This window comes from Chanodichthys erythropterus, chromosome 18, assembly GCF_024489055.1.
Source record: "Chanodichthys erythropterus isolate Z2021 chromosome 18, ASM2448905v1, whole genome shotgun sequence".
Taxonomy (NCBI): Eukaryota; Metazoa; Chordata; class Actinopteri; order Cypriniformes; family Xenocyprididae; genus Chanodichthys; species Chanodichthys erythropterus.
This window is the reverse complement of record NC_090238.1, coordinates 33,403,995-33,429,609: the sequence shown is the minus strand read 5'-3', so window position 1 is coordinate 33,429,609 and position 25,615 is coordinate 33,403,995. Positions and strand designations below refer to the sequence as shown.

At 37.4% G+C, this 25,615-nt stretch overlaps 1 protein-coding gene across 1 annotated transcript; it reads left to right on the top strand.

Moving 5' to 3' along the window:
- The first annotated feature begins 1,007 nt into the window (after positions 1-1,007).
- LOC137006293 (uncharacterized) lies at positions 1,008-18,995 on the top strand. Its single transcript, XM_067366925.1, has 6 exons — positions 1,008-1,164; positions 5,113-6,722; positions 11,065-11,339; positions 13,283-13,419; positions 16,178-17,436; positions 18,838-18,995. Exons 1-6 carry the CDS (start codon positions 1,016-1,018, stop codon positions 18,993-18,995), a joined length of 3,588 nt encoding a protein of 1,195 aa, XP_067223026.1. The 5' UTR covers positions 1,008-1,015.
- Positions 18,996-25,615: the final 6,620 nt, after the last annotated feature.

Here is a 25,615-nt window from a genome sequence, read left to right as displayed (position 1 = left end):
ATATGAATGCAAACGTACCAAATTGCAGAAGTGAACCGCTATTAATGGCGTATTATTTGATAATAATGTGTTTTTGTGTGTGTTTCACTCACTTTCTCACAAACTCACAAAACCAATGGTTGAAAAACAAAAATATAAAAGTGAGGAGGGCAACGTTATGCATTCTGCCGCCTTCTCCGGCGCCTTCCTTAAACAGCTGCTGGTTTGATGACACAGACTCAAATAATATAATGTGAACACAGTCCAGTGGGGGCAGGGGGATCAGTCGAACTCGGGTTCGGTCCAGGCAATCGAACCAAGTGTGAAAGCACCCTCAAAGTGCAAGTTTTTGAAAACGGTCTCCGTGTGAGCAACAAAAACGCGAATCTGTGAAAACGATGACGTCATGCACATGCGCATTACATGTAAAGTAGTGTTTCTTTGCCATAATGGCCTGCCAGCAGAGTACAGCTTTAGTCATTTTCACGGATTCGTATGAAGGGGGACCGTTTATGGTGTCGTCATTCGCAAAAAAAAAAACTCAAAGGAAAAACGTCTCCGTTTTAACCAGTATAAGCTAACAGTTACCTAAATATCAAGGGTACGTTGACACACCTATGATATGGTTAAAACGGAGACCGTTTACAAAAACCCGTTTTCAAAAGTTTCGTTTTCAGGTCACCAAAATTGTCCTGCACGGCCAAAACCCATAAAAAGTTTTCCGTTTTAGTTGAAAACGGTGTGTAAACGGCTCCTGAAACAGTTATGGTTAGAGGAGAGCTGTGGAGTTTGCCATTCCTCAGGGAGTCGCTTTTCATAGTTATAGTGAGGTTACTGGTTAGGGTTGTGGTTGTGGTGGAGGTGGGTGTACGCGTTCGTCAGTACCTAACTTCCGGTCTGAAGCTGCTGCTGGACTACCGCTGCTGGTCACGTTTCGCTCTGCAAATGCACATTCCTCATATGTTGGATTGTTTGAGCACGTTGAACAGCATTTATTTACATTCTTTCATTTTTTCCCCACACTAATCTGTGGAAAATGTCTTCTAGAGAGAAAAGGGCTACTCGAAAGCTGTGTTTTGGTGAGAAGCCTGATTTAGAAGAGTCTGGTCATGTAAAGGACAACGAATTTTGCAGCAGCAGCGACGACGAGGCCGATAACAACGTGGATGACCCTGATTTTGAGGAGTACGTATACATTGTTAACTGATGAAAGCTTTGTGTTTCATGTGTGTCTGTTCAGTGCATTTTGTTTATATGTTGCTACGTGCATGTTTGAATTGTGCCACACATTTGTGCATATTATGTTGTGAATTGTATTGTGCGTTCTTTCGTGCTTCTCTGAATTTTAGCAAGATTTTGCACATCTTACACGTGCATGCGAATTGCATTTATGTAACTGTTAACGTTACCTGCATGTAAATTACACTGTGCACATGTCCGATTCATAAATGCAAGAGACCATTCACATATGCACGCATGTTGCCAGATTGGGTCGACAATTTCCAACCCAAAACATTCACCGCCAAAATATTGTGATATATAATTCTGTTCAATAATGACAACCAATGTTGATAAGGACCAATTACCTCCTTAAAGGGTTAGTTCCCCAAAAATGAAAATTCTGTAATTTATTACTTACCCTCATGTCGTTTTACACCCGTAAGACCTTCGTTAATCTTCGGAATACAAATTAAGATATTTTAGTTGAAATCCGATGGCTCCATAGGGAGCAATGTCACTTCCTCTGTCAAGATCCATAAAGGTACTAAAAACATATTTAAATCTGTTCATGTGAGTACAGTGGCTCAATATTATTATAATTATAAAGTGACTAGAATATTTTTGGTGTGGCAAAAAAACAAAATAACGACTTATTTAGTGATGGCCGATTTCAAAACACTGCTTCAGGAAGCATCAGACTACAGATGAATCAGTGTATCGAATCTGCAGTTCGGAGCGCCAAAGTCACGTGATTTCAGCAGTTTGGCGGTTTGACCCGCGATCTGAGTCATGATTCGACACACTGATTCATTTGTGCTCCGAAGCTTCCTGAAGCATTGTTTTGAAATCGGCCATCACTAAATAAGTCGTTATTTTGTTTTTTTGCCACACCAAAAGTATTCTCGTCACTTTATAATATTAATATTGAACCACTGTACTCACATGAACTGATTTAAATATGTTTTTAGTACCTTTATGGATCTTGACAGAGGAAGTGACATTGCTCCCTATGAAGGCCTCACTGAGCCATCGGATTTCAGCTAAAATATCTTAATTTGTGTTCCAAAGATTAACGAAGGACTTACGGGTGTGAAACGACATGAGGTTAAGTAATAAATTACAGAATTTTTGGTGAACTAGCCCTTTAACTAAATTATGTCAAAATAAAATAATAAAAATTAATCATTTTCCCTGCCAGGTGAACAATACAACAGGAAAACGTGGCAAATTGTCTACATTAAAACAAAATTGGACGATGACATCACTGTTTTCTCCAGTGCTGCTATATAGATAAATGAACTAATTATTGATTTTTACAAGCGAATGAATCAATACTGAATTTACTTAAGCTGGACCAAAGTATTCACCAGTTATCACCATAAAGCTGCTTTGACAAACTGCATTGTAAAATGCGCTATATAAATAAAGGTGACTTGACTTAAATGAGCAAATATGATAAAAGAATGTTTCTACCCAAACAAGTAATTGAATAGTAGTCAGTAAAGTTTTGTTTTTATCTTGCATTTGATGACTACTTTGGTAGAGTGTGAGACTCTTGAAGTGTTTCACTACCCAAAACAGGTAGAAATTATTAAATTTATGTCAAATATTTGCAAACAACAGTCAAAAGATTAACATACTTCTTTATATTAAAATAAATAAATAAATGAATAAATAAATACATTTATTTTAAAATAAATAAATACTTATATTAAAATAAATGAATAATTGAATAAATTAATAAAACAAATAAATATATATATATATATATATATATATATATATATATATATATATATATATATATATATATATATATATATATATATATATATATATATATATATATCCTGGCTCTTCCAAGCTTTATAATGGTAGTGAATGGGGTTCAAGATTTTGAAGCCCAAAAAAGTGCATTCATCCATCATAAAAGTAATCCATACGGCTCCAGGGCGATAATAAAGGCCTTCTGAAGTGAAGCGATGGGTTTTTGTAAGAACTTTATAAACTATAATAACTAGCTTTCGGCAGATGGCTATACGCATCAATTTACGCCAAAAGAGTAACCTCTGATGCGACATATGTAAGAGTAGCGTGAGCTTAGGTGAGAGTAGACGTCTCTCGCGGTTTAAACAAATAGGGCTGGACTCAAGCTCCTCTTTTATATTGAAATCCTCCGAAAAGTTTTTAAATTCTCGTTTTAGACTACTAATCCATGACCTTTGTTTTGTCTTGCTCTAAATGCTCTTCTGCGTTAATTAATACATCATGTGTCAGGTCAGGGGTTAAACTTTCGCTGTTAATCAATGCGTACGGCCATCTGCCAGAAGCTAGTTATTATAGTTTATAAAGTTGGATATGGATATTTTTCTTACAAAAACCCATCACTTCGCTTCAGAAGGCTTTTATTAACCCCCTGGAGTTATGTGGATTACTTTTATGATGAATGGATGCACTTTTTTGGGCTTCAAAATACAACGCCCCATTCCCTACCATTACCAAGCTTGGTAGAGCCAGGATATATTTTAATATCACTCGGATTGTGTTTGTCTGAAAGAAATTATTCGTATACACCTTGGCTTGAGGGTGAGTAAATCATGGGAAAATGTTCATTTTTTTTGGTGAACTATCCTTTCAAAGTCATGAAACCGTTCTCTCAAAGTTACTGTATTTACAAAGAACCTTTGAGTCATTTCCCACCACAGGTGTAATCCATGTTTTGAGAGTTGTCACTTTCCCACTTTTTACTATGGATGCAATTCCAGTGATTGCAACTTTGGCATTGTGATCACTGGAATAAACAGCTACAAGTTCAAAATCTGTTACCTTATCATACTAAAAACCTGTCACTCATGAATCAATACATCTACCTGCTATCTCTCTTAATTGGCTAAAAGTGCGTTCTCATCGACAACATCAACACCAACACCAGCTGACTCTTTAGAAACGTCATGATGATTGGATGAAGTAGCCTACATGCACACTTGTTTTGTTAAATAATTAGCCTATTAAAAGGATAATTCACCCAAAAATGAAAATTCTATGATTAATTACTCACCCTCATGACGTTCCACACCTGTAGGACCTTCGTTCATCTTCGGAACATAAATTAAGATATTTTTTATTAAAACTGGATGTTTCAGTGAGGCCTGCATTGCCAGCAAGATCATTTTCTTTTAAAAAAAAAAAAAACTAAATCGCAACTTTATCCAACAATATCTAGTGATGGGGCGATTTCAAAACACTGCTTCATGAATCTGTGTTTCGAATCAGAGGTTCGGAGCACCAAAATTATGTGATTTCAGTAAACGAGGCTTTGCTACATCATAAGTGTTTCAAAATTTCAATAGTTCACGTGACTTTGGCAGTTTAATACAGGCTCCGAACCACCAGTTCGAAACAAGATTCGTTAAGCTTCAAAGCTTCATGAAGCAGTGTTTTGAAATCGTCCATCACTAGATATTGTTGAATAAAGTCGTTCTTTTGGCGCACAAAGTATTCTCGTCACTTCATAACATTAAGGTTGAACCACTGTTGTCACATGAACTGTTTTAAATACGTCTTTAGTAGCTTTCTGGGCATTGAAAAAGAAATTATTTTGCTGGCGATGCAGACCTCACTGATCCATCAGATTTTATCAAAAATATAATTTTATGTTCTGAATGAAGATGAATTAAGGTCTTGCGGGTGTGGAGTGACATGATGGTGAGTAATAAATTACATAATTTTCATTTTTGGGTGAACTAACCCTTTAAATTCCAATTTTTTAAAATCCCAAAACCACCCACATTTTGTCCACCCACCCAATCCAATTTTGTCCTGCACAATCAAATTCAAGGCCACCCAATCTGGCAACACCACGCATCTGATCTGCATTACCCATGACCATTGATCAATTTGTGTTTGTTACAGTTTTGACTCAAGTGATGAAGAATCGGAACCAGAAAGTGAGCCAAGCCCCAAAAAACAACGTCTTACCAGCACACCTCGCACCCCCAGAACCCCCACATCTTTTGCCAGTCGTTCCTTGAGTCCGTGGTCAACTCCAAGAGGAACGTCTCGTTCTCCACGGGTGAGGAAAAGGTCTGCAAGTGGCAAGTCAGTGGAGAGTGACACAGGCACTTGGAATGACATCAGCGTGGAGGATGAGGCTCCAGTGCTACCTAATTTTCTTCCAAAGCGAAACCCAGGAGCTCAGCTTGTCATGGACAAAAGATATTCCCCCTTGGAGCTATTTCAGCTTTTCTTCCCAAACTCTGTGGTGGACACCATTGTGAAGAACACAAATAGTTATGCAAAAATGAGGTCTGAAGCTGGGAAAAAATTCACTTGGGTGCCTTTGAAAGCACAGGAACTGTATTCGTATATTGCGCTTGTTATTTACATGGGGCTTCTCAGCGCAAAAAATATTGTAGACTACTGGTCAGGAAAAGACATTTACAAGTTACCTTTTCCAAAATCCGTGATGTCCAGGTCCAGATTTCATGCCATCTCTTGGAATCTGCATCTTTGCGATCTTAAGGAGGATCGAGCGAATGCACTGAAAAAAGGGACTCGTGACTATGACAGACTTTTCAAAATCAAGCCCCTTTACACTGACATCGTTGCGGCGTGCAAAACATACTTCCATCCAAACAGACAGCTGGCGGTGGATGAGAGGATGGTGGCGACTAGAGCGAGAATTGGCTTCAAACAGTACATGAAGGACAAGCCTACCAAGTGGGGTTACAAACTCTTCGTTCTTGCTGATTCTGTCTGTGGCTACACATGGAACTTCTTTGTCTATGAAGGTAAATCTTCGCTGAACTCTGGTAAAGGACTGAGTTACGATTCCGTGATTCGCCTCCTGGATCTGCCTCTTCTTGGCAAAGGCTACCAGGTGTATATGGACAACTTCTACACAAGCCCGGGCCTTTTATTGGACTTGCTGGATAAAAAGACACTTGCGTGTGGCACGATACGTTCCAACACACAGGGCTTTCCTAGAACAATGTCCAATGACCTCAGCCTCAGAGCTCAAAAGGGAACCATACGGTGGCTTCGGGAAGGTAAGCTCCTCTTTTTGAGGTGGATGGACACGAAAGCGGTTTCAATGTGTTCAACGATACACAAGGCATATGATGGTGCTACCATCTCCAGGCGTATCAGGAATTCCAAGAATGAGTGGAATATTTGCCACATCCCAATTCCGGCGGCAGCGAAGGACTACAATAAATATATGGGTGGTGTGGACCTTTCGGATGCTCTAATTGGGTACTACAATGTCCTACACAAAACCAAAAAATGGTACAAGACCTTTTTCTTTCATTTTGTCGATATCGCTGTGGTGAACAGTTTTATTCTCCACCAGCAACTGTCCAAATCTCAAAATAAGAGTGCTCTCACCCAGAAGGACTTCAGAGAGACACTTGTGTCTGAGCTGGTAAAGATTGCCACATTGTCCAGCCCATCACCGTCCGCATCTGAGGTCGGCTCAAAGGAAGAGCCATGCTGGCCAGAGTATTTTGGGACAGATGCCTCAAGTGGGAGGAGAGTTTGTGTCTTGTGCAAAGTTTCAGGTCTCAAAATAAAGACACCTGTGTACTGTACAAAATGCAGTGTAGCTTTGTGCTTTGTGTCTTCAAGGAACTGCTTCAAAAAATGGCACACCGAGAAACATGGGGAAGAACAGACTGTTGACTAAAAGTTGTGCCCTCACCCCACTGTAGTGCTTTTTTTCATTATATAGTTACTTCTTACATTGTAGACTTTTTACATTTATAAACTTCAGATGTGTACACTGCTTTCCAAATTATTATGCAAGTGACATATCAGTAAGAGTTCAGTACAATAAACATTCAGATTTTAGTTCTATTCTATTTTTTTTTTTTTTGTGAAACTGAATGGAGATTATCAAGTTATCATAAGATTTATAAGTGATTTAGAGCACAGCAGAACTCAGTCAGATAAAGGCTTATTAATCAAAGTTCCTGTCAAAAAAATTGTATTAATTGTATTGGCTGGCAGTTGTGTGTATAGATGGATTTCAGCCATCACTAACCAAACCTCACAAAGAGAAACATTTACAGTGGGTGTAGAAATACATTTTCAAACAGTTTTATTGCTGTGGTGTTTTTTTGCAGCATGGGATAATGCATAGTGCATTGTACAATAGTGCATTGTACTATGCACTATCCTCCTTTTTATACCATAGCTGAAAATGGCCACTTATGAACTCCACATATCTTGCAAAATTCATTTTAATACCCTCCATCTCACTTCCCAATATTCCAGCCCAAATCATCACCCGCCAGCTCCTTGCTGACGTCGCAGTCTTGTTGGAACGTGGTGGTCATTCACCAACCATCCAGAAATCCATCCATTTTGACCATCCATTGTAGTACGGCATTAGTCAGTGAATAAAACTATTTAAAAATGAGTCTTCATGTATTTCTAAACCCACTGTAAATGTTTCTCTTTGTAAAGTTTGGTTTGGAGTGGCTGAAATAAATCTTTACAAACAACTGCCAGCCAGCATGAAGGGCTTCTTGAGACTCCAGAGACACCAGCAGCTTCAAATACCAGTTAGCTGCTCAACACTGGCTTTTTTTTTATATATATATAGCTTTATGGCTTTATAGCTAATGCAATTAATTTTTTTGACAGGAACTTTCCTTAATAAGCCTTTATCTGACTGAGTTCTGCTGTGCTTTAAATCACTTACAAATCTTATAATTTGATAATCTCCATTTGGTTTCACACAATATTAGTTGTTTTCATGCCTTTTGCACAACATTGCACCATTTCATGCTTTTCATCTTCAGAAAGATCTTTCTTCCTCCCCATATTGCATCAGAACTGTGACTTGCTTAATAATGTGGAACAATCTCTAAGTAGGGTTTACATAGACCTGGCAAATAGTTTTGTCTGAGAATGATACCAGTTATATACAGAGACATGGATAAATAAACAAATTTTTTTAGAAAATCTTACTGATATTTCACTTGCATAATAATTTGGAACGCAGTGTATAATGTGTTTTTGAAATGCATCTTTTTCCTATATCCATTCCTTTTTATTTTTCCTTTTTTGCATCTTTATTTGATCGTACCAACTAGTTGAATAAGTATTTTTGTAAAATAAAAGGCACAAACTGCTATCTGGTCTCACTCCTTTTAATTATTTGTTGCATGATATGGGTCAAGGTAAAGTCCCAGTGAACCGGAAGTTGCAAATGACTTTTCTCAGGTGTTGTGACATGTTTCTGAGTGAAATGGAATATTGAATAGAGGGCAGGGTTTTACTTTAGCGCTCTTCCTCTCCATCTCTCGCTCATAGCAGACTAACGGTTGGAAGGGAGTGGTTTAAGCGTTTTCAACCCAAGCCGTCAAACTAACATCATCAGAGAAGGAACGCCATTCTAGACCAGAAGTAACTTTTAAGATTTTGATTAAAGATTACCATGACCATTTTTTTTTTCTGTGTATTAACTTGCACTAATTAATTGTTCACCACAAGAAAAGTAATATGCGCTAACAAAGTAAATGGGGTCAATTTTGATTTCATGACAACTTTAATATGGAAGCTTGTTTCCGGCACTGAATATACATAAAAAAGGTCATTCTGACTTTTTTCTCTCTCAATTCTAACTTGTTAATTTCAGAATTAATATTAGTTTAGGCCGTGTCCGAAAACTGGAAAATGCTGCCTTCTGAGGACACATTTCAAGGTAGGAATGCATCATGGTATGTCCGATTCCAATGTTAGCTTCACTTCCTCTCTCATGAGATACCTTCATCTGATCGATTTGAAGGAAGCATATATGTATCCTTAGCTACCTTTGATATCCCACAATCCTGTGCTTTCCATTCCGTGACAGTTGAGCTGGAAAAATAAAGATGGCGTCCGAAAGTTGCGTTTGCTGCATGCTCATTTTGTGAATAAATGTACGATTTTTCAATTTTGATATAATTTCTATCATGAAATTACTACTGTAGTAATTAATTATTTGTTTAGTTCTCACAAAAGCTGCACTGGTTTGCTGTAGATCATTAAACTGTTAGGAAGTCTGTCCGAAATCAGTTTTGTGAGGTGCCTTCATGCATAAATGCTGCCATACAAGTCATTCTCAAGACAGCTACGTTTTCGGAAGCAGCCATTGTTACAAGGTAGTCTGCGACGTCACACCCACGATTTCAAACCGCGGGTTTAAGACTGGTTTACTGCAGTTTCAAACATAAAATACTCAGCAATGGTGCTGACTTATGAATTTGCACATGGATTGTCTTAAAGAATATTAAAAACACTACATGGGCGTTTCTTCAACTAGGGGCACTTTTAGCCTTGTGAAGTTGAATAAAATAAACTTGTTCAAAAGTCATGTAACACATTCTCATAAGTTTAAATAATTTCTCTAGTTTTAAGGTCTGTAAGAGGACAAACTTAGATTACAAGAGAAATTGTTAATATTTTACATTTTTTCCGACCTGCAATGAACAAATGTCATTTCCACCACATCTCAATATACAGCTATTATTTAAAAATAGAATAACTTATGCCACTCAAGAATTATCTAAGATCATTTTTGTTACTAGTTTTACCAGTTTTTCCACAATGTACATTAATTATACATTTGCCAATGAGATAAAATCAACTGCCCTAAGGACCAAATGCTGAACTGTACACCTGTCACACTCTGAAATTTAATATTGGTTTGGGTAAGAGTTTATTAGAAAATAAATAACTATAATTTTTATATTAAGTAGAGCATGATCTCATAAATTGTGGATACATTTTTAATGTGTGATGAGAACTTTTTTAATAGTTTTTAAAAATGTGTGTGGTGATGGAAATGACAGGGCGGTGGTGGAAATGACAGGGTGTGGTGGAAATGACAATGAGTTAATGTGAATGTAGAGAAACAGTAGAAATATTTATTAGAAAAAACTTAAAGTCTTCACACTCATTAAACTCAATTCACAGAATCACTAAACATAACCACACCTGTTTTAGCGTAGTGCTGAGTTTGATGTATAAAACAAGATTTGTCTCACAGATGAAAGTTACAGTGCATACTGTAAATAACCCACACAAATGATGGCAAGGCAAAAATATAAGCAATAAATGATGCATCAAAATTTCAACATTGTGAGATAATTATGAGGCTATATAATTGTGAGAGTTTGATACTGAAATGTTCTTATTGGTCTCTTGAATGAATACTTATCTTCTGTAAAGAGTAATTGTAAAGAACACCTGAAACTGTATCATTTAAACGGAGGTGTGGAATGTGGAAAATTGAGCACCTTGAATGCGTGAGTATGTTTGCATGTGTGTGAGAGAGAGCGTTTGACAGATCTGTCTCTTTTAAGTCTCTCCTTCATATTCTATAGAGTCAGCTTTTATTTTGTCCCTATAGGCCTGTGACCTTTCTTTTGTTGTCTTAGGTGGCATCTTAAAAATAGAAAAAAATGAAATCAATTAATATAAAAGTAATATAATTTAGAAATAAAAAATCATAATATAATTATAAATATAAAAAGTATTGTAACATACACTATATTGCCAAAAGTTTTGGGATGCTGTTGTTCCCAAATTTTTGACCATTCTTCTAGAAGCACATTTGTGAGGTCAGGCAGTGATGTTGGCAAGAAGGTCTGGCTCACAGTCTCCGCTTTAATTCATTCCAAAGGTGTTCTATCACGTTGTGGTCGGGACTCTTTGCAGGCCAGCCAAGTTCCTCCACACCAAACTCACTCATCAATGTCTTTATGGTCTTACTTTGTGCACTGGTGCGCAGTCATGTTGGAACAGGAAGGGGTCATACCCAAACTTCCCACAAAGTTGGGAGCATGAAATTGTCCAAATTGTCTTGTTATGCTGAAGCTTTAAGAGTTCCTTTCACTGGAACTAAGGGTTCAAGCCCAACCCCTGAAAAACAACCCCCCACCATAATCCCCCTCCACCAAACTTTACACTTGGCACAATGCAGTCAGGCAAGTACCATTCTCCTGGCCACCACTAAACCCAGACTCGTCCATCAGATTGCCAGACAGGGAATTGTGACTCCTCACTTCAGAGAACACGTCTCCACTGCTCTAGAGTCCAGCAGCGGCGTGTTTTACACCACTGCATCCGATTCTTTGCATTGCATTGGTAATGTAAGACTTGGATGGAACTGCTCGGCCATGGAAACCCATTCCATGAAGCTCTCTACACTGTTCCTGAGCTCATCTGAAGGACACATGAAGTTTGGAGGTCTGTAGCTATTGAGTCTGCAGAAAGTTGGCGACTTCTGTGCACTGTGTACCTCAGCATGCGCTGACCCGCTCTGTTATTTTACGTGGCCTACTGTACCACTTCGTGGCTGAGTTGCTGTTGTTCCCAATTGCTTTCATTTTGTTATGATACAACTAACAGTTGACCGTGGAATATTTACTAGTGAGGAATTTTCACAAATGCGCTTATTGCACAATCACGGTACCACGCTCGAGTTCACTGAGCTCCTAAAAGTGACCCACACCTGTGAAAGTGAAAGTGACTGGAACTTCTGAATTCAATGATTTGGAGGGGTGTCCTAATACTTTTGGCAATAAAGTGTATTGTTATAAAAAGTATTACACAACTATACTCCCACTATCCATATCAATTGTACTTCTTAACCATAAATGTTATTTCCACCACATGCTGTCTTTTCCACCACAGAGGGCAGTGTGGTGGAAATGACTGTGGTGGAAATTACATTTCTGTAGTTTTTTGTGAAAAAATGGAAGATAGCTTCACTTATTCACTTTGAATTACTACTTAGCATTTCATGTACGCAAAATAGTCTTATTTAACTTAAAATTTTTAGCTTTTTAAAAACACCCTTGAAGGTACAGCATGTTTGGAAATGACGTAGAATAAATATATTTACTGATCTAGCAATATTTACCTTGATTTTTCTTCATTTGTTGTTGATGAAAATTAAAAATTTCCTCCATGTCCAACATGTGCTCTGATGTCACTGAACATTTCCACAGAAACCACCTAAACAATCTTTCACACAAACTTTTTAAAGGGACATTACAGCATTGTGGTGGAAATGACACCAATACTGTGTGACAGCTATATTTTGTGTAAAAAGTAATATTGATAGTAGTCTCACATTAAATACTATAATGTATTTTAATTATTTTACTAGTGCTTAATTCAGGTACATTAATAGTTACCAGATAAATCATATTTTTAAACTGTATTTTCATTGTTGAAGTTTAAAAGTCTGGGTGTGGGACAAGGAGAAAACAGTGATTTTGACACCTATAAGGAGGTTGGAAAGTATGAAAAAATCATAATAGAAAGGTAGTAAATTTTTTTAAAGGTGGTTTTGTTGATAGTTTGACAAAGAAAAAAGAATTTGTCAAAAAATATATGTATTTTTTAAAATATGATCAAAGGACATAAAAGTGCCCATAGTCTAAGAATCACCCACATAGACATATCAACATTAAAAACTTGATTTTCACCACAGGGGGTCTTTAACCGTTGTCGTGTAAACATATGAGCCATATCATGAACTAATGCTGTGTTCACACCGAACGCGTCTGGGGCGTCAAATTCACATCAGACGACGCGTTCGGTATGAACGCAGCATTAGGCTACGTTTAAACGACAACGATATGGTTAAAACGAGACGTTTTTGTTGTTCACACGGAGACCGTTTTCAAAAACTTGTAGCCTTTGAAACCCGTTTTCAAAACTTTAGTTTTCAGGTCACCAAACGCCGTTGCCCTGTAAATGAACGGCCAAAACGCATAAAACGTTTTCCATTTATAGTTGAAAACGGTGTAGTGTAGACTGTGAAACCGACAATACTAGTCTAGATGTGAGGTTATGGTTAGACTTTTCCTAGTTATAGTGAGGTTACTGGTTAGGGTTTTGGTGGAGGTGGGTGTACGTGTACGCGTTCGTCAGTACCTAACTTCCGGTCTGAAACTGCTGCTGGTCACGTTTCGCTCTGCAAATGCACATTCCTCATATGTTGGATTGTTTGAGCACGTTGAACAGCATTTATTTACATTGTTTCATTTCCCCCCCACACTAATCTGTGGAAAATGTCTTCTAGACAGAAAGGGCTACTCGAAAGCTGTGTTTTGGTGAGAAGCCTGATTTAGAAGAGTCTGGTCATGTAAAGGACAACGAATTTTGCAGCAGCAGCGACGACGAGGCCGATAACAACGTGGATGACCCTGATTTTGAGGAGTACGTATACATTGTTAACTGATGAAAGCTTTGTGTTTCATGTGTGTCTGTTCAGTGCATTTTGTTTATATGTTGCTACGTGCATGTTTGAATTGTGCCACACATTTGTGCATATTATGTTGTGAATTGCATTGTGCATTCTTTCGTGCTGCTTTCAATTTTAGCGAGATTTTGCACATCTCACACGTGCATATATGCGAATTGCATTTATGTAACTGTTAACGTTACCTCCATGTAAATGACACTGTGCACATGTCCGATTCATAAATGCAAGAGACCATTCACATATGCACGCATGTTGCCAGATTGGGTCGACAATGTCCAGCCCAAAACATTCACCGCCAAAATATTGTGATACAAGTCTGCTGTCATGACAACCAAGGTTGATAAGGACCAGTCATGACAACCAAGGTTGATAAGGACCAATTACCTCCTTAACTAAATAATGTCAAAATAAAATTATAAAAAGTATTACATTTCCCTACCAGGTGAACAATACAGCAGGAAAACGTGGCAAATTGCCTACATCAAAACAAAATCAGCAAATATAAAATAATGTTTCTACCCAAACAAGTAATTGAAGAGTAGTCAGTAAAGTTTACTACTTTGGTGTAGTGTGAGACTCTCTTGAAGTGTTTCACCACCCAAACAGGTAGAAATTATTAAATAATGAAAAATGTTTACAAACAACAGTCGAAAAAAATGAACAAACTTCACTAGTAAACACACATTCTTTACAAAGTAAACAGCAAAAACAAGCCAATTCAAATGCCGACAAAAAAGGCCAGTACAAGTGATTGGAATAAGCAATGCAATTAGTGCAAAATTTTGGGTTGAAATGACAGTGACAAACTCATCTCACACACTTATGCACACACAATAACAATAATATGACAGTAATACTGCACAACATTAATAATCACAACAATAATATTAATAATAATGTGCTTACATTCATGTTGTGATTTAAACAGAACAAGTACACATTTTAGAACATAATGCAGAAATTTGCACAGTCAAAACTGATTAATCGTTGATTCAAACCTTTTTCAGCAGCTGTCCTGGTTTGCACATAATGGATAAGAGCTGTAGTCCTATATTCGATTTCAATTAAAGGGATAGTTCACCCAAAAATGAAAATTATCCCATGATTTACTCACCCTCAATCCATCCTAGGTGTACTATCATCATTCAGACAAAGACATATATATATATATATATATATATATATATATATATATATATATATATATATATATATATATATATATATATATATATAATATAATATAATATAAAAAAAATCATAAAAGTAATCCAGGGTTAATAAAGGACTTCTGAAGTGAAGCCATGGATTTTTGTAACTTTATAAACTATAATATCTAGCTTTCAGCAGATGGCTATACGCATCAATTTACGCCAAAAGAGTAACCTCTGATGCGACATATGTAAGAGTAGCGTGAGCTTAGGTGAGTAGACGTCTCTCGCGGTTTAAACAAATAGGGCTGGGCTCAAGCTCCTCTTTTATATTGAAATCCTCAGAAAAGTTTTTAAATTCTCGTTTTAGACTACTAATCCATGACCTTTGTTTTGATCTATCTGCACTTCTGCGTTCATCAGTACATCATGCGTCAGGTTAGGGGTTAAACTTTCACTGTTAATCGATACGTATGGCCATCTGCCAGAAGCTAGTTATTATAGTTTAGAAGTTGGATATGGATATTTTTGAAATATGGATATTTTTCTTACAAAAACCCATCACTTCGCTTCAGAAGGCTTTTATTAACCCCCTGGAGTTGTGTGGATTACTTTTATGATGAATGGATGCACTTTTTTGGGCTTTAAAATACAACGCCCCATTCCCTATCATTACCAAGCTTGGTAGAGCCAGGATATATTTTAATATCACTCGGATTGTGTTTGTCTGAAAGAAATTATTCGTATACACCTTGGCTTGAGGGTGAGTAAATCATGGGAAATTTTTCATTTTTGGGTGAACTATCCCTTCAAAGTCATGAAACCATACTCTCAAAGTTACTGTATTTACAAAGAACCTTTGAGTCATTTCCCACCACAGGTGTAATCCATGTTTTGAGAGTTGTCATTTTTTTACTATGGATGCAATTCCAGTGATTGCAACTTTGGCATTGTGATCACTGGAATAAACACAAGTTCAAAATCTGTTACCTTATCATACTAAAAACCTGTCACTCATGAATCAATACATCTACCTGCTATCTCTCTAAATTGGCTAAAAGTGCGTTCTCATCGACAACATCAACACCAACACCAGCTGACTCTTTAGAAACGTCATGATGATTGGATGAAGTAGCCTACGTGCACACTTGGGTTTTGTTAAATAATCAGCCTATGGGTAAGTTCACCCAAAAATGAAAATTCAATGATTAATGTAGCTTTCTGGGAATTGAAAAATAAATGATTTTGCTGGCAATGCAGGCCTCACTGAGCCATCAAATTTTATCAAAAATATCTCAATTTGTGTTCTGAAGATTAATGAAGGTCTTACGAGTGTGCAGCAACATGATGGTGAGTAATAAATTACATCATTTTCATTTTTGGGTGAACTAACCCTTATTCCAAGTTAACCGTCTAACCTATCCCAAATCCGCCCACTTTTTGTCCACCCACCCAATCCAATTTTGTCCTGCACAATCAAATTCAAGGCCACCCAGTCTAGCAACACCACGCATCATATGTGCATTGCCCATGACCATTGATCAATTTGTGTTTGTTACAGTTTTGACTCAAGTGATGAAGAATCGGAACCAGAAAGTGAGCCAAGCCCCAAAAAACAACGTCTTACCAGCACACCTCGCACCCCCAGAACCCCCACATCTTTTGCCAGTCGTTCCTTGAGTCCGTGGTCAACTCCAAGAGGAACGTCTCGTTCTCCACGGGTGAGGAAAAGGTCTGCAAGTGGCAAGTCAGTGGAGAGTGACACAGGCACTTGGAATGACATCAGCGTGGAGGATGAGGCTCCAGTGCTACCTAATTTTCTTCCAAAGCGAAACCCAGGAGCTCAGCTTGTCATGGACAAAAGATATTCCCCCTTGGAGCTATTTCAGCTTTTCTTCCCAACCTCTGTGGTGGACACTATTGTGAAGAACACAAATAGTTATGCAAAAATGAGGTCTGAAGCTGGGAAAAAATTCACTTGGGTGCCTTTGAAAGCACAGGAACTGTATTCGTATATTGCGCTTGTTATTTACATGGGGCTTCTCAGCGCAAAAAATATTGTAGACTACTGGTCAGGAAAAGACATTTACAAGTTACCTTTTCCAAAATCCGTGATGTCCAGGTCCAGGTTTCATGCCATCTCTTGGAATCTGCATCTTTGTGATCTTAAGGAGGATCGAGCGAATGCACTGAAAAAAGGGACTCGTGACTATGACAGACTTTTCAAAATCAAGCCCCTTTACACTGACATCGTTGCGGTGTGCAAAACATACTTCCATCCAAACAGACAGCTGGCGGTGGATGAGAGGATGGTGGCGACTAGAGCGAGAATCGGCTTCAAACAGTACATGAAGGACAAGCCTACCAAGTGGGGTTACAAACTCTTCGTTCTTGCTGATTCTGTCTGTGGCTACACATGGAACTTCTTTGTCTATGAAGGTAAATCTTCGCTGAACTCTGGTAAAGGACTGAGTTACGATTCCGTGATTCGCCTCCTGGATCTGCCTCTTCTTGGCAAAGGCTACCAGGTGTATATGGACAACTTCTACACAAGCCTGGGCCTTTTATTGGACTTGGTACAATGGTACAAGACCTTTTTCTTTGATTTTGTCGATATCGCCGTGGTGAACAGTTTTATTCTCCACCAGCAACTGTCCAAATCTCAGAATAAGAGTGCTCTCACCCAGAAGGACTTCAGAGAGACACTTGTGTCTGAGCTGGTAAAGATTGCCACATTGTCCAGCCCATCACCGTCCGCATCTGAGGTCGGCTCAAAGGAAGAGCCATGCTGGCCAGAGTATTTTGGGACAGATGCCACAAGTAAGAGGAGAATCTGTGTCTTGTGCAAAGCTTCAGGCCTCCAAGTAAAGACACCTGTGTACTGTACAAAATGCAGTGTAGCTTTGTGCTTTGTGTCTTCAAGGAATTGCTTCAAAAAATGGCACACCGAGAAACATGGGGAAGAACAGACTGTTGACTAAAAGTTGTGCCCTCACCCCACTGAAGTGCTTTTTTTCATTATATAGTAACTTCTTACATTGTAGACTTTTTACATTTACAAACCTCAGATGTGTATAATGTGTTTTTGAAACGCATCTTTTTCCTATATCCATTCCATTTTATTTATTTATTTATTTATTTATTTTCTTTATTTGATTGGACCAACCAGTTGTATTAGTATTTTGTAAAATAAAATGCAAGAACTGCTATCTGGTCTCACTTCTTTTAATTATTTGTTGCATAATATGGGTCAAGGTAGAGTCCCTGTGAACCGGAAGTTGCAAATGACTTTTCTCGAGTGTTGTGACATGTTTCCAAGTGAAATGGAATATTGAATAGAGGGCAGGGTTTTACCTTAGTGTCAGTCTTTATCCTCAGAATTGGACTTTGTAACTTACAATTGCGAGTTTATATCACACAGTTCTGAGAAAGGATGTCAGAATTGTGAGATAAAAAGTCACAATTATCTTTTTTTAAATCTTTTTTTTTTATTTAGTGGCGGAAACAAGCTTCCATAAGTTAGTCACCATAAAATCAAAATGGACAATTATTATATTACAAATCTGATTCCAATAATTTACAAATCTCATAAACTTATATTTTATTCACAATAGAATAACATATCAGATGTCGAAAGTGAGACATTTTGAAATGTCATGCTAAATATTGGCACATTCTGGATTTCATGAGAGCTACACATTCCTAAAAAGTTGGGACAGGTAACCATAAGAGGCTGGAAAAGTTAAATGTACATATAAGGAAGCGCTGGAGGACCAATTTGCAACTTATTAGGTCAATTGGCAACATGATTGGGTATAAAAAGAGCCTCTCAGAGTGGCAGTGTCTCTCAGAAGTCAAGATGGGCAGAGGATCACCAATTCCCCCAATGCTGCGGTGAAAAATAGTGGAGCAATATCAGAAAGGAGTTTCTCAGAGAAAAATAGCAAAGAGTTGAAGTTATCATCATCTACAGTGCATAAATATCATCCAAAGATTCAGAGAATCTGGAACAATCTCTGTGCGTAAGGGTCAAGGCCGGAAAACCATACTGGATGCCCATGATCTTCGTGCCCTTAGACGGCACTGCATCACATACAGGAATGCTACTGTAATGGAAATCACAACATGGGCTCAGGAATACTTCATACATGAAAATCCCTCACCTTTCGGTGAAATTCGCTGTTTTGAAACCAAAATAGGTGACCTGCGTGAATCGTGTAGATTCGAGTGAACCTGTTTGCAGTGAACTGCGAACAGGTGCGCGTGCCAGAAGGGAGCGCGAGTGCATGGAAATGTTAACGCGAAGGGCCTTGCATCACCATCAGAAGCTGAAAGCACGCCTGGCCTCTGCGATTTACCTGACTGAATTTGGTGAGTGATGGTTTCAATAATTTTAATATTTTCTGGTATATCTAAGTTAAGTTACCCAGGAGCTCTTTTGACATAGACTTAGCTAACGTTAGCTACAGCTTGATGAATTGAGCCATTGAACACGGCAGGAGAGAACTCAACGTTAGCCAGCTAGCTAAAGCTCCGGTGGAAAATTATAAGCTAACGTTACCGTTTTTGAGGAGGTAGATTTTGAGGTGAGGGGACTGACAAGGCAGAAGGTAAAGTGGTCCACCGTTCTATCAATAAGCAGACCTGCCAACCTGTCCACAATTTGCGTAGCAGATACGCATTTTGACTTCAAAGTACGCTGGTACGATTTGTCACTCTAAACTATGCAAAAACCTGGTGACGCCTCTGTGCATGCGCAGTCCTCAAATCAAGCAACAGCAAAAGAAGAAAAGTTCGACCAACCATAGCGCTATGTTCTTCCCCCAAATAGCAAGTGGGGATGATTGACAGATGCGTAAAGCCTATCATTAAAAAGAGACTGAAAATCGAGACCAATAAAGATTCCCGCTGGATCCCACTTCATAATACTTAGTAAGGAGGCCATAATAATTTTTGACTCATGGCTGAAGTTAAGTTTCTCCAGCTCTCCCCAGGTTGGCAAAAAAACATTTCAAAATGCATCAATTTGATGCTTTAAAATATGGAATATTTAAATTTTTCTTACGGGGGAGCATGCCCCCGGACCCCCCTACAGGGGGAAATATCCTTCTCACCTTTTTCACCCCTGAGCCATTTTCATGCCTGATACTTCCAGAAAACATTGTTGGTGAACACAATCCACCGTGCCATTCGCCGTTGCCGTCAAAAAGGTCAAAAAATAAGCTGTATCTAAACATGATCCAGAAGTGCAGGCGTTTTCTCTGGGCCGAGGCTAATTTAAAATGGACTGTGGCAAAGTGGAAAACTGTTCTGTGGTCAGACAAATCAAAATTTGAAGTTCTTTTTGGAAAACTGGGACGCCATGTCATCCAGACTAAAGAGGACAAGGACAACCCAAGTTGTTATCAGCGCTCAGTTCAGAAGCCTGCATCTCTGATGGTTATGGGTTTGCATGAGTGCATGTGGCATGGGCAGCTTACACATCTGGAATGGCACCATCAATGCTGAAAGGTATATCCAAGTTCTAGAACAACTTATGCTCCCATCCAGACGTCCTCTCTTTCAGGGAAGACCTTGCATTTTCCAACATGACAATGCCAGACCACATACTGCATCAATTACAACATCATGGCTGCGTAGAAGAAGGATCCGGGTACTGAAATGGCCAGCCTGCAGTCCAGATCTTTCACCCATAGAAAACATTTGCCGCATCATAAAGAGGAAGATGTGACAAAGAAGACCTAAGACAGTTGAGCAACTAGAAGCCTGTATTTGACAAGAATGGGACAACATTCCTATTCCTAAACTTGAGCAACTTGTCTCCTCAGTCCCCAGACATTTGCAGACTGTTATAAAAGAAGAGGGGATGCCACACAGTGGTAAACATGGCCTTGTCCCAACTTTTTTGAGATGTGTTGATGCCATGAAATTTAAAATCAACTTATTTTCTTATCATCCCTTAAAATGATACATTTTCTCAGTTTAAAAAACATTTGATATGTCATCTATGTTGTATTCTGAATAAAATATTGAAATTTGAAACTTCCACATCATTGCATTCTGTTTTTATTCACAATTTGTACAGTGTCCCAACTTTTTTGGAATCGGGTTTGTAGTATTACAATAATTATGTAATATTGGCGTATATATTATAATTGATTTTATCTGTGCAAATATATAGTAAAATAACTGCCTTTCCCTCCCTCCTGCAGTGACTTCTCTGATGACGTGTTTACCTGCGAGAGGGCGGGGCAACCTGTCACTCAAATGAGATCACAGCAATAGCAAACCACAACCATCCTCCTACCTTACATTTTTCTCTTGTTTGAGAAGCCTTTTCTCTCCGTTATATGTCACAATAGGGAAGGAAAAAAACTTCCATTTCATTCCAACTTTAAACGGTTTCATTGACAGTCACTAATTGTTTGCAAATCAATGGGTGTTACTCCAATAGGTATCGTGGAGTGTAGGAAAAAATTTGATAACTTGTTTAATGGAGTCAGAGGGAACTTTTAGCAGGTATAGATCCTGATCCTAAAAAACATATTTTTTTAACCATAAAATTGTGAACAAGTACAATAATATTTATGAATTATTCCATTTAAATTGAATGGTTTTTCTGTACAATTTTATTTACATTTTTTCCCATTTACTCCAGTAAATAAGTGTATTAAAGTGAACGAGAGCGATTCTCCTCTGTCTGTCTGTTCGTTCCCAGGTTACTGCATACTGGAATGCGAGGTTGATTACATTAATATTGACTTAAAGCCAGTTTATTTATTGGTAGCACATGAAACACATTTTAGGTTAAACATTTGAAACATTGCATTTATTTATTAGCAGCTATCATGACATTTTGTACAGGCCTATCAAGCACTACTGTATAAAAATAAATGTAAAAAATAGGTTCATTGGTATTATTTAAAAAAAATTAGTCTAAATAAAATTAAGCAGAAATATTGTTTCACCCCTGTTCTTGACTGTAGTAGTGATAAACTCGTGCTGTGTGTAGTAAGAGCGTAACGTGTGTCGAGACGAGTCTGTCTACAGTCACTCAGGCTGGAGGAGCTGCTGAGTCATGGCTGCTCCTGCCCTCACTCTCCATCCTCTTGTATGCCCATATATCTGCTACTGCGCTTGCTCATCGGTAGGTGTTTAGCAGAGACCCTATCAACAAAGCCTTGTACTAACATGCTGACCTACCAGTGTTACGTTTGTTAACGTGAAGTCCAGCAAAAAAAAAAGAAAAAAAAGAAAAAAAAAGAAAAGCCAAACGAGCAGGTGTTGTTACAAAACGACATAATTGATCGAGTGGTTTAGAACTAATCTACTGACATCCTGGTGAAACTTTAAAATGGACCTGCTCTGTCAGACTGATATTTGCATATCATTTTAATAGTGAACATTACAATTTGTAGCTGCCATTTGCACGTTAAGGTGTATGAAATCAAATCACCTGAATTACAGTAGCTATATGTAAACGCTGCTTTGAAAAATGATCTGCCTTTATTTTCATTGTTCACAAACAGCACCTGTTAGAAACTGTCATTCCACAAAACTGATTGTACGATTTGGACTTACACATTTTTAGATTTTTTACCAAATGTATTACTTTTCTGAACACCCCACAACATTAATGGCATATTTAACTTCCAGAAAAACATATTTTCCCATCTCAGGCATCAAATCCCTGTAATTATTGGTCATTATTTTAAGTTATGGACACTATGGGAGCTCTCTGAATATTATTATAAAATGGATTTGTGATGAAATCAACTTTTTCCTATTAATCAGATGTTCCTCACACTAAGTCAGTAATTGCAAATATAAAAGTTACATAAAATCTCACACTTTTGCTGTACTAAAGCCTGAAATGGGAACTTTTTTGTGACAGCAACCTCATCATTTTTGATCAAAGCCTTAACTTCAGAATTTGAACTAAAATCAGTATTCTTATGATTACTCTGAACATTTCAGACAGAATTCAACCAACTTTAAATTACTTTTTCATAAACATAACAATAAATAAATAAACAAATAAATAAAAATGTAGGTGTGACGGGGTTGAGATTTTTTGCCCAAGTTGGCCACTGCTCTAAATCTAGTGAATAAATGGAGAGCGCATGGCTTGCATGATGATATATGAATAATGTTGAAATAACAAAGAAAATTTTCACAAGTAATAGTTTTCTATCTTTAATTGATGTAACAGGGTTGAGTCATTAAGCTTGACCAACACAATTTCACAACATAATTTAGTTATAATTATAAAAGAAGGCGCTAACTTGCCTGTGTCTGCTCACAATGCTGTTCAGAAGACTTCTATGATGTCACTTCCTATTAATGATGTCACATAATTATCAGTTCATTATTTTTATAGGGGGAGAATGCATTAACATTATTAAAGGAGACATTTAAAATAATACAAAAAGCTTTCAAAACTATATTTTGGTGACCCAATAGATAAAATACACTGAAAAAGATCAGAGAGACTCAAATCGTACCGGTTTCGTGGAATGACTCAAAAAACAAAAGCAAACTTCTGTATGTGAATGGGAAAAGTTAGGTTAGAATAGGTTATGTATTGTGTAGATATCTTCTTTATGGTGTTGGCAAGAATGAAACAGGATGTAGGCCTAAAACATGGTGCAAATAAACAAGTCTGCAGCCAGACTCTTCTCAATAAATATCTCACTGATATTTTTATAAAAACGTTTTTGTCTAACAAAATATATATATTTTGATTAATTAAAAACAAGTTAAATTCTTAATAAATTACAAACTGACGTGATAAAACAGGATTATTTAAATGATTTTTACATTCCAACATGACCAGAAGATGGCGCTCTCTGACTGCTGAGCATATAATAAAAGAACTGATTTATGAAAAGTACAAACAAAACAATTCTACCATTGAGCTCTGGATACAATAAATAAATAAATCAGTGATGTTATTGTGAACTAAATTTAAAATGTTTTTCATTCATTGAAATAAAGATGAAATAAAAGAAAAGAAAATATAGGCCTACATTAGGCTACTTAAAAAAGCTTAAACGAAAATTAGAAATGTTGCCTTGGCATCTAACTGAAATAAAATCATTTTAAGTACTAAAATGACTAAAACTAAAACTGAAATAAAAATAAATTAAAGCTAAATAGAAAACACTAATTAATAAAAATGAAAAGTAAGGTCAAATTAAAACTGAAAAATATCAAAATAAAAGGTCATTTAAAAAAAAATATTACCAATAGTTTACCTCTATTTTGTCTTTTTTTACATTCCTTCTTTGACTTTTATTCAGTGAAAGCATGTACCTGGTAACATTCAGGGAAAATAGTTGCTCAAAAACACTTGTTTTTGGCAGATATGACTGCTTACCATAGTAATCTTGCAGGCAAAGGAGGTCAGGCTATTGGTTATGCCAGAAACAGTGTGATTATACTTTTTAGGCCTATAAAGACTTAAGCAAAAGCTCAATATGTGAAGATTTCTGAAGATGAATCGAGCAGAAGCTTCTTGTTTGAACTTGAGGTGTCATTGTACATGTTTGTTTATAAAGATCCACACCAGTGAACTCAAAGACTGGATCAATTCACATAACAGCTCTATGGTGTGATGCACTAAAAATATATTTCAGAAAAAAAAAGAAAAAAAAAAAAGTCTGGTGCTCTTACTGCACAATAAGTGCCATATTAATAATAGACATCATGTAGGTCAGATCTCGGTTCTGGGTCTAATTGAGGTCACAGAGGTCAGGCATGTAATTACTATTTCTGTTCCAATACCTCTATAATAATCAAGCAATACAGTCCAGTTTTGTCACTGCATGTATTGCAGGTGATCCATTGTCAAAAAATATACATCATTTCATAAAAATTCTAACTGTTTAGTTAAATATATGAGTTATATTTAGCTAATGTCATCATGCATTTTAATATTTAGTTATTTTAGCTTTTTTTATTCATGATGTATACTTGGATTCAGTCCTAACTAATTTGTCATATGTATATTGTGTTAGTTTTTGATTGTTTGTACTTGTTTATGATTTGTAAAGCGCTTTGAGCACTTGCTTAAATTATTATTATTATTATAAAGGCAATTGACCCTTCGCTGGGAGTTTGATTGACAAGCGATCTAACCAATCAGAACGCAGAATCCGCCATTTTGTCCGACAGTCAGCAGTTAGAAGATTAACCTCGGTGGACTTAAACTTGAAAAATGATGTACTGACGTCTTTCCGCGTTTGAAACAACATTCCTTCTCATGTTCATTAATGTTTATTTGATGCTATAAATTAACTTGTAGTACGAGATGATACGTTCACGAGCCGCTTGAGCTGAGGCACTACAGCAATCTGTCACGACACATTAAAGAGCCACAAAACGTTTTTTATTGTTTTAATTTCTTAAAAAAACTACACAGTTTGAAAGCTGGGACTTTGTTTAATATCATAAGTAACCTGCTCTGTCTTGTCTTTCGACCTGTTTTCAGTGTCCTCTTTTCTCCTGATGTATTTTTCACTGCGCCACGGCTTGTCGGACAAAGCAACAGTAACTAAAGCCGAGTTCAGACTGCACGATTTTAGCCCCGATTTTGGCTCGCCGACAGGTTTTGAGAAATCGCCGACAAATGCCCGAAATCACAGGCAAATCGGTGCTCGTTCACGCGAGTGACAATCACGCAGTGTGAATGAGCAAAGACGCGATCTGAGAGAATCGCCGACACCCGTGAGATATTTGGCATGCTAAATATCTGGACCTGTCGGCGATTCAAAATCATGCAATGTGAAAAGTGTTCTGACTGAAAACTACATCGATTACCGACAGCCAATGAGAGAGCAAATACAGAACAGCGGGGAGTTCGGACCACAATATCAGCAAGCATGTCTTCGTTTCAGATAAACATTACAATTACATCAAACAAAAACAAAGCATCCGCAACAGCAGCACATTGAAAAGTTATTTATTTAGTTACAACTGTCTTTGTAGAACACACAAT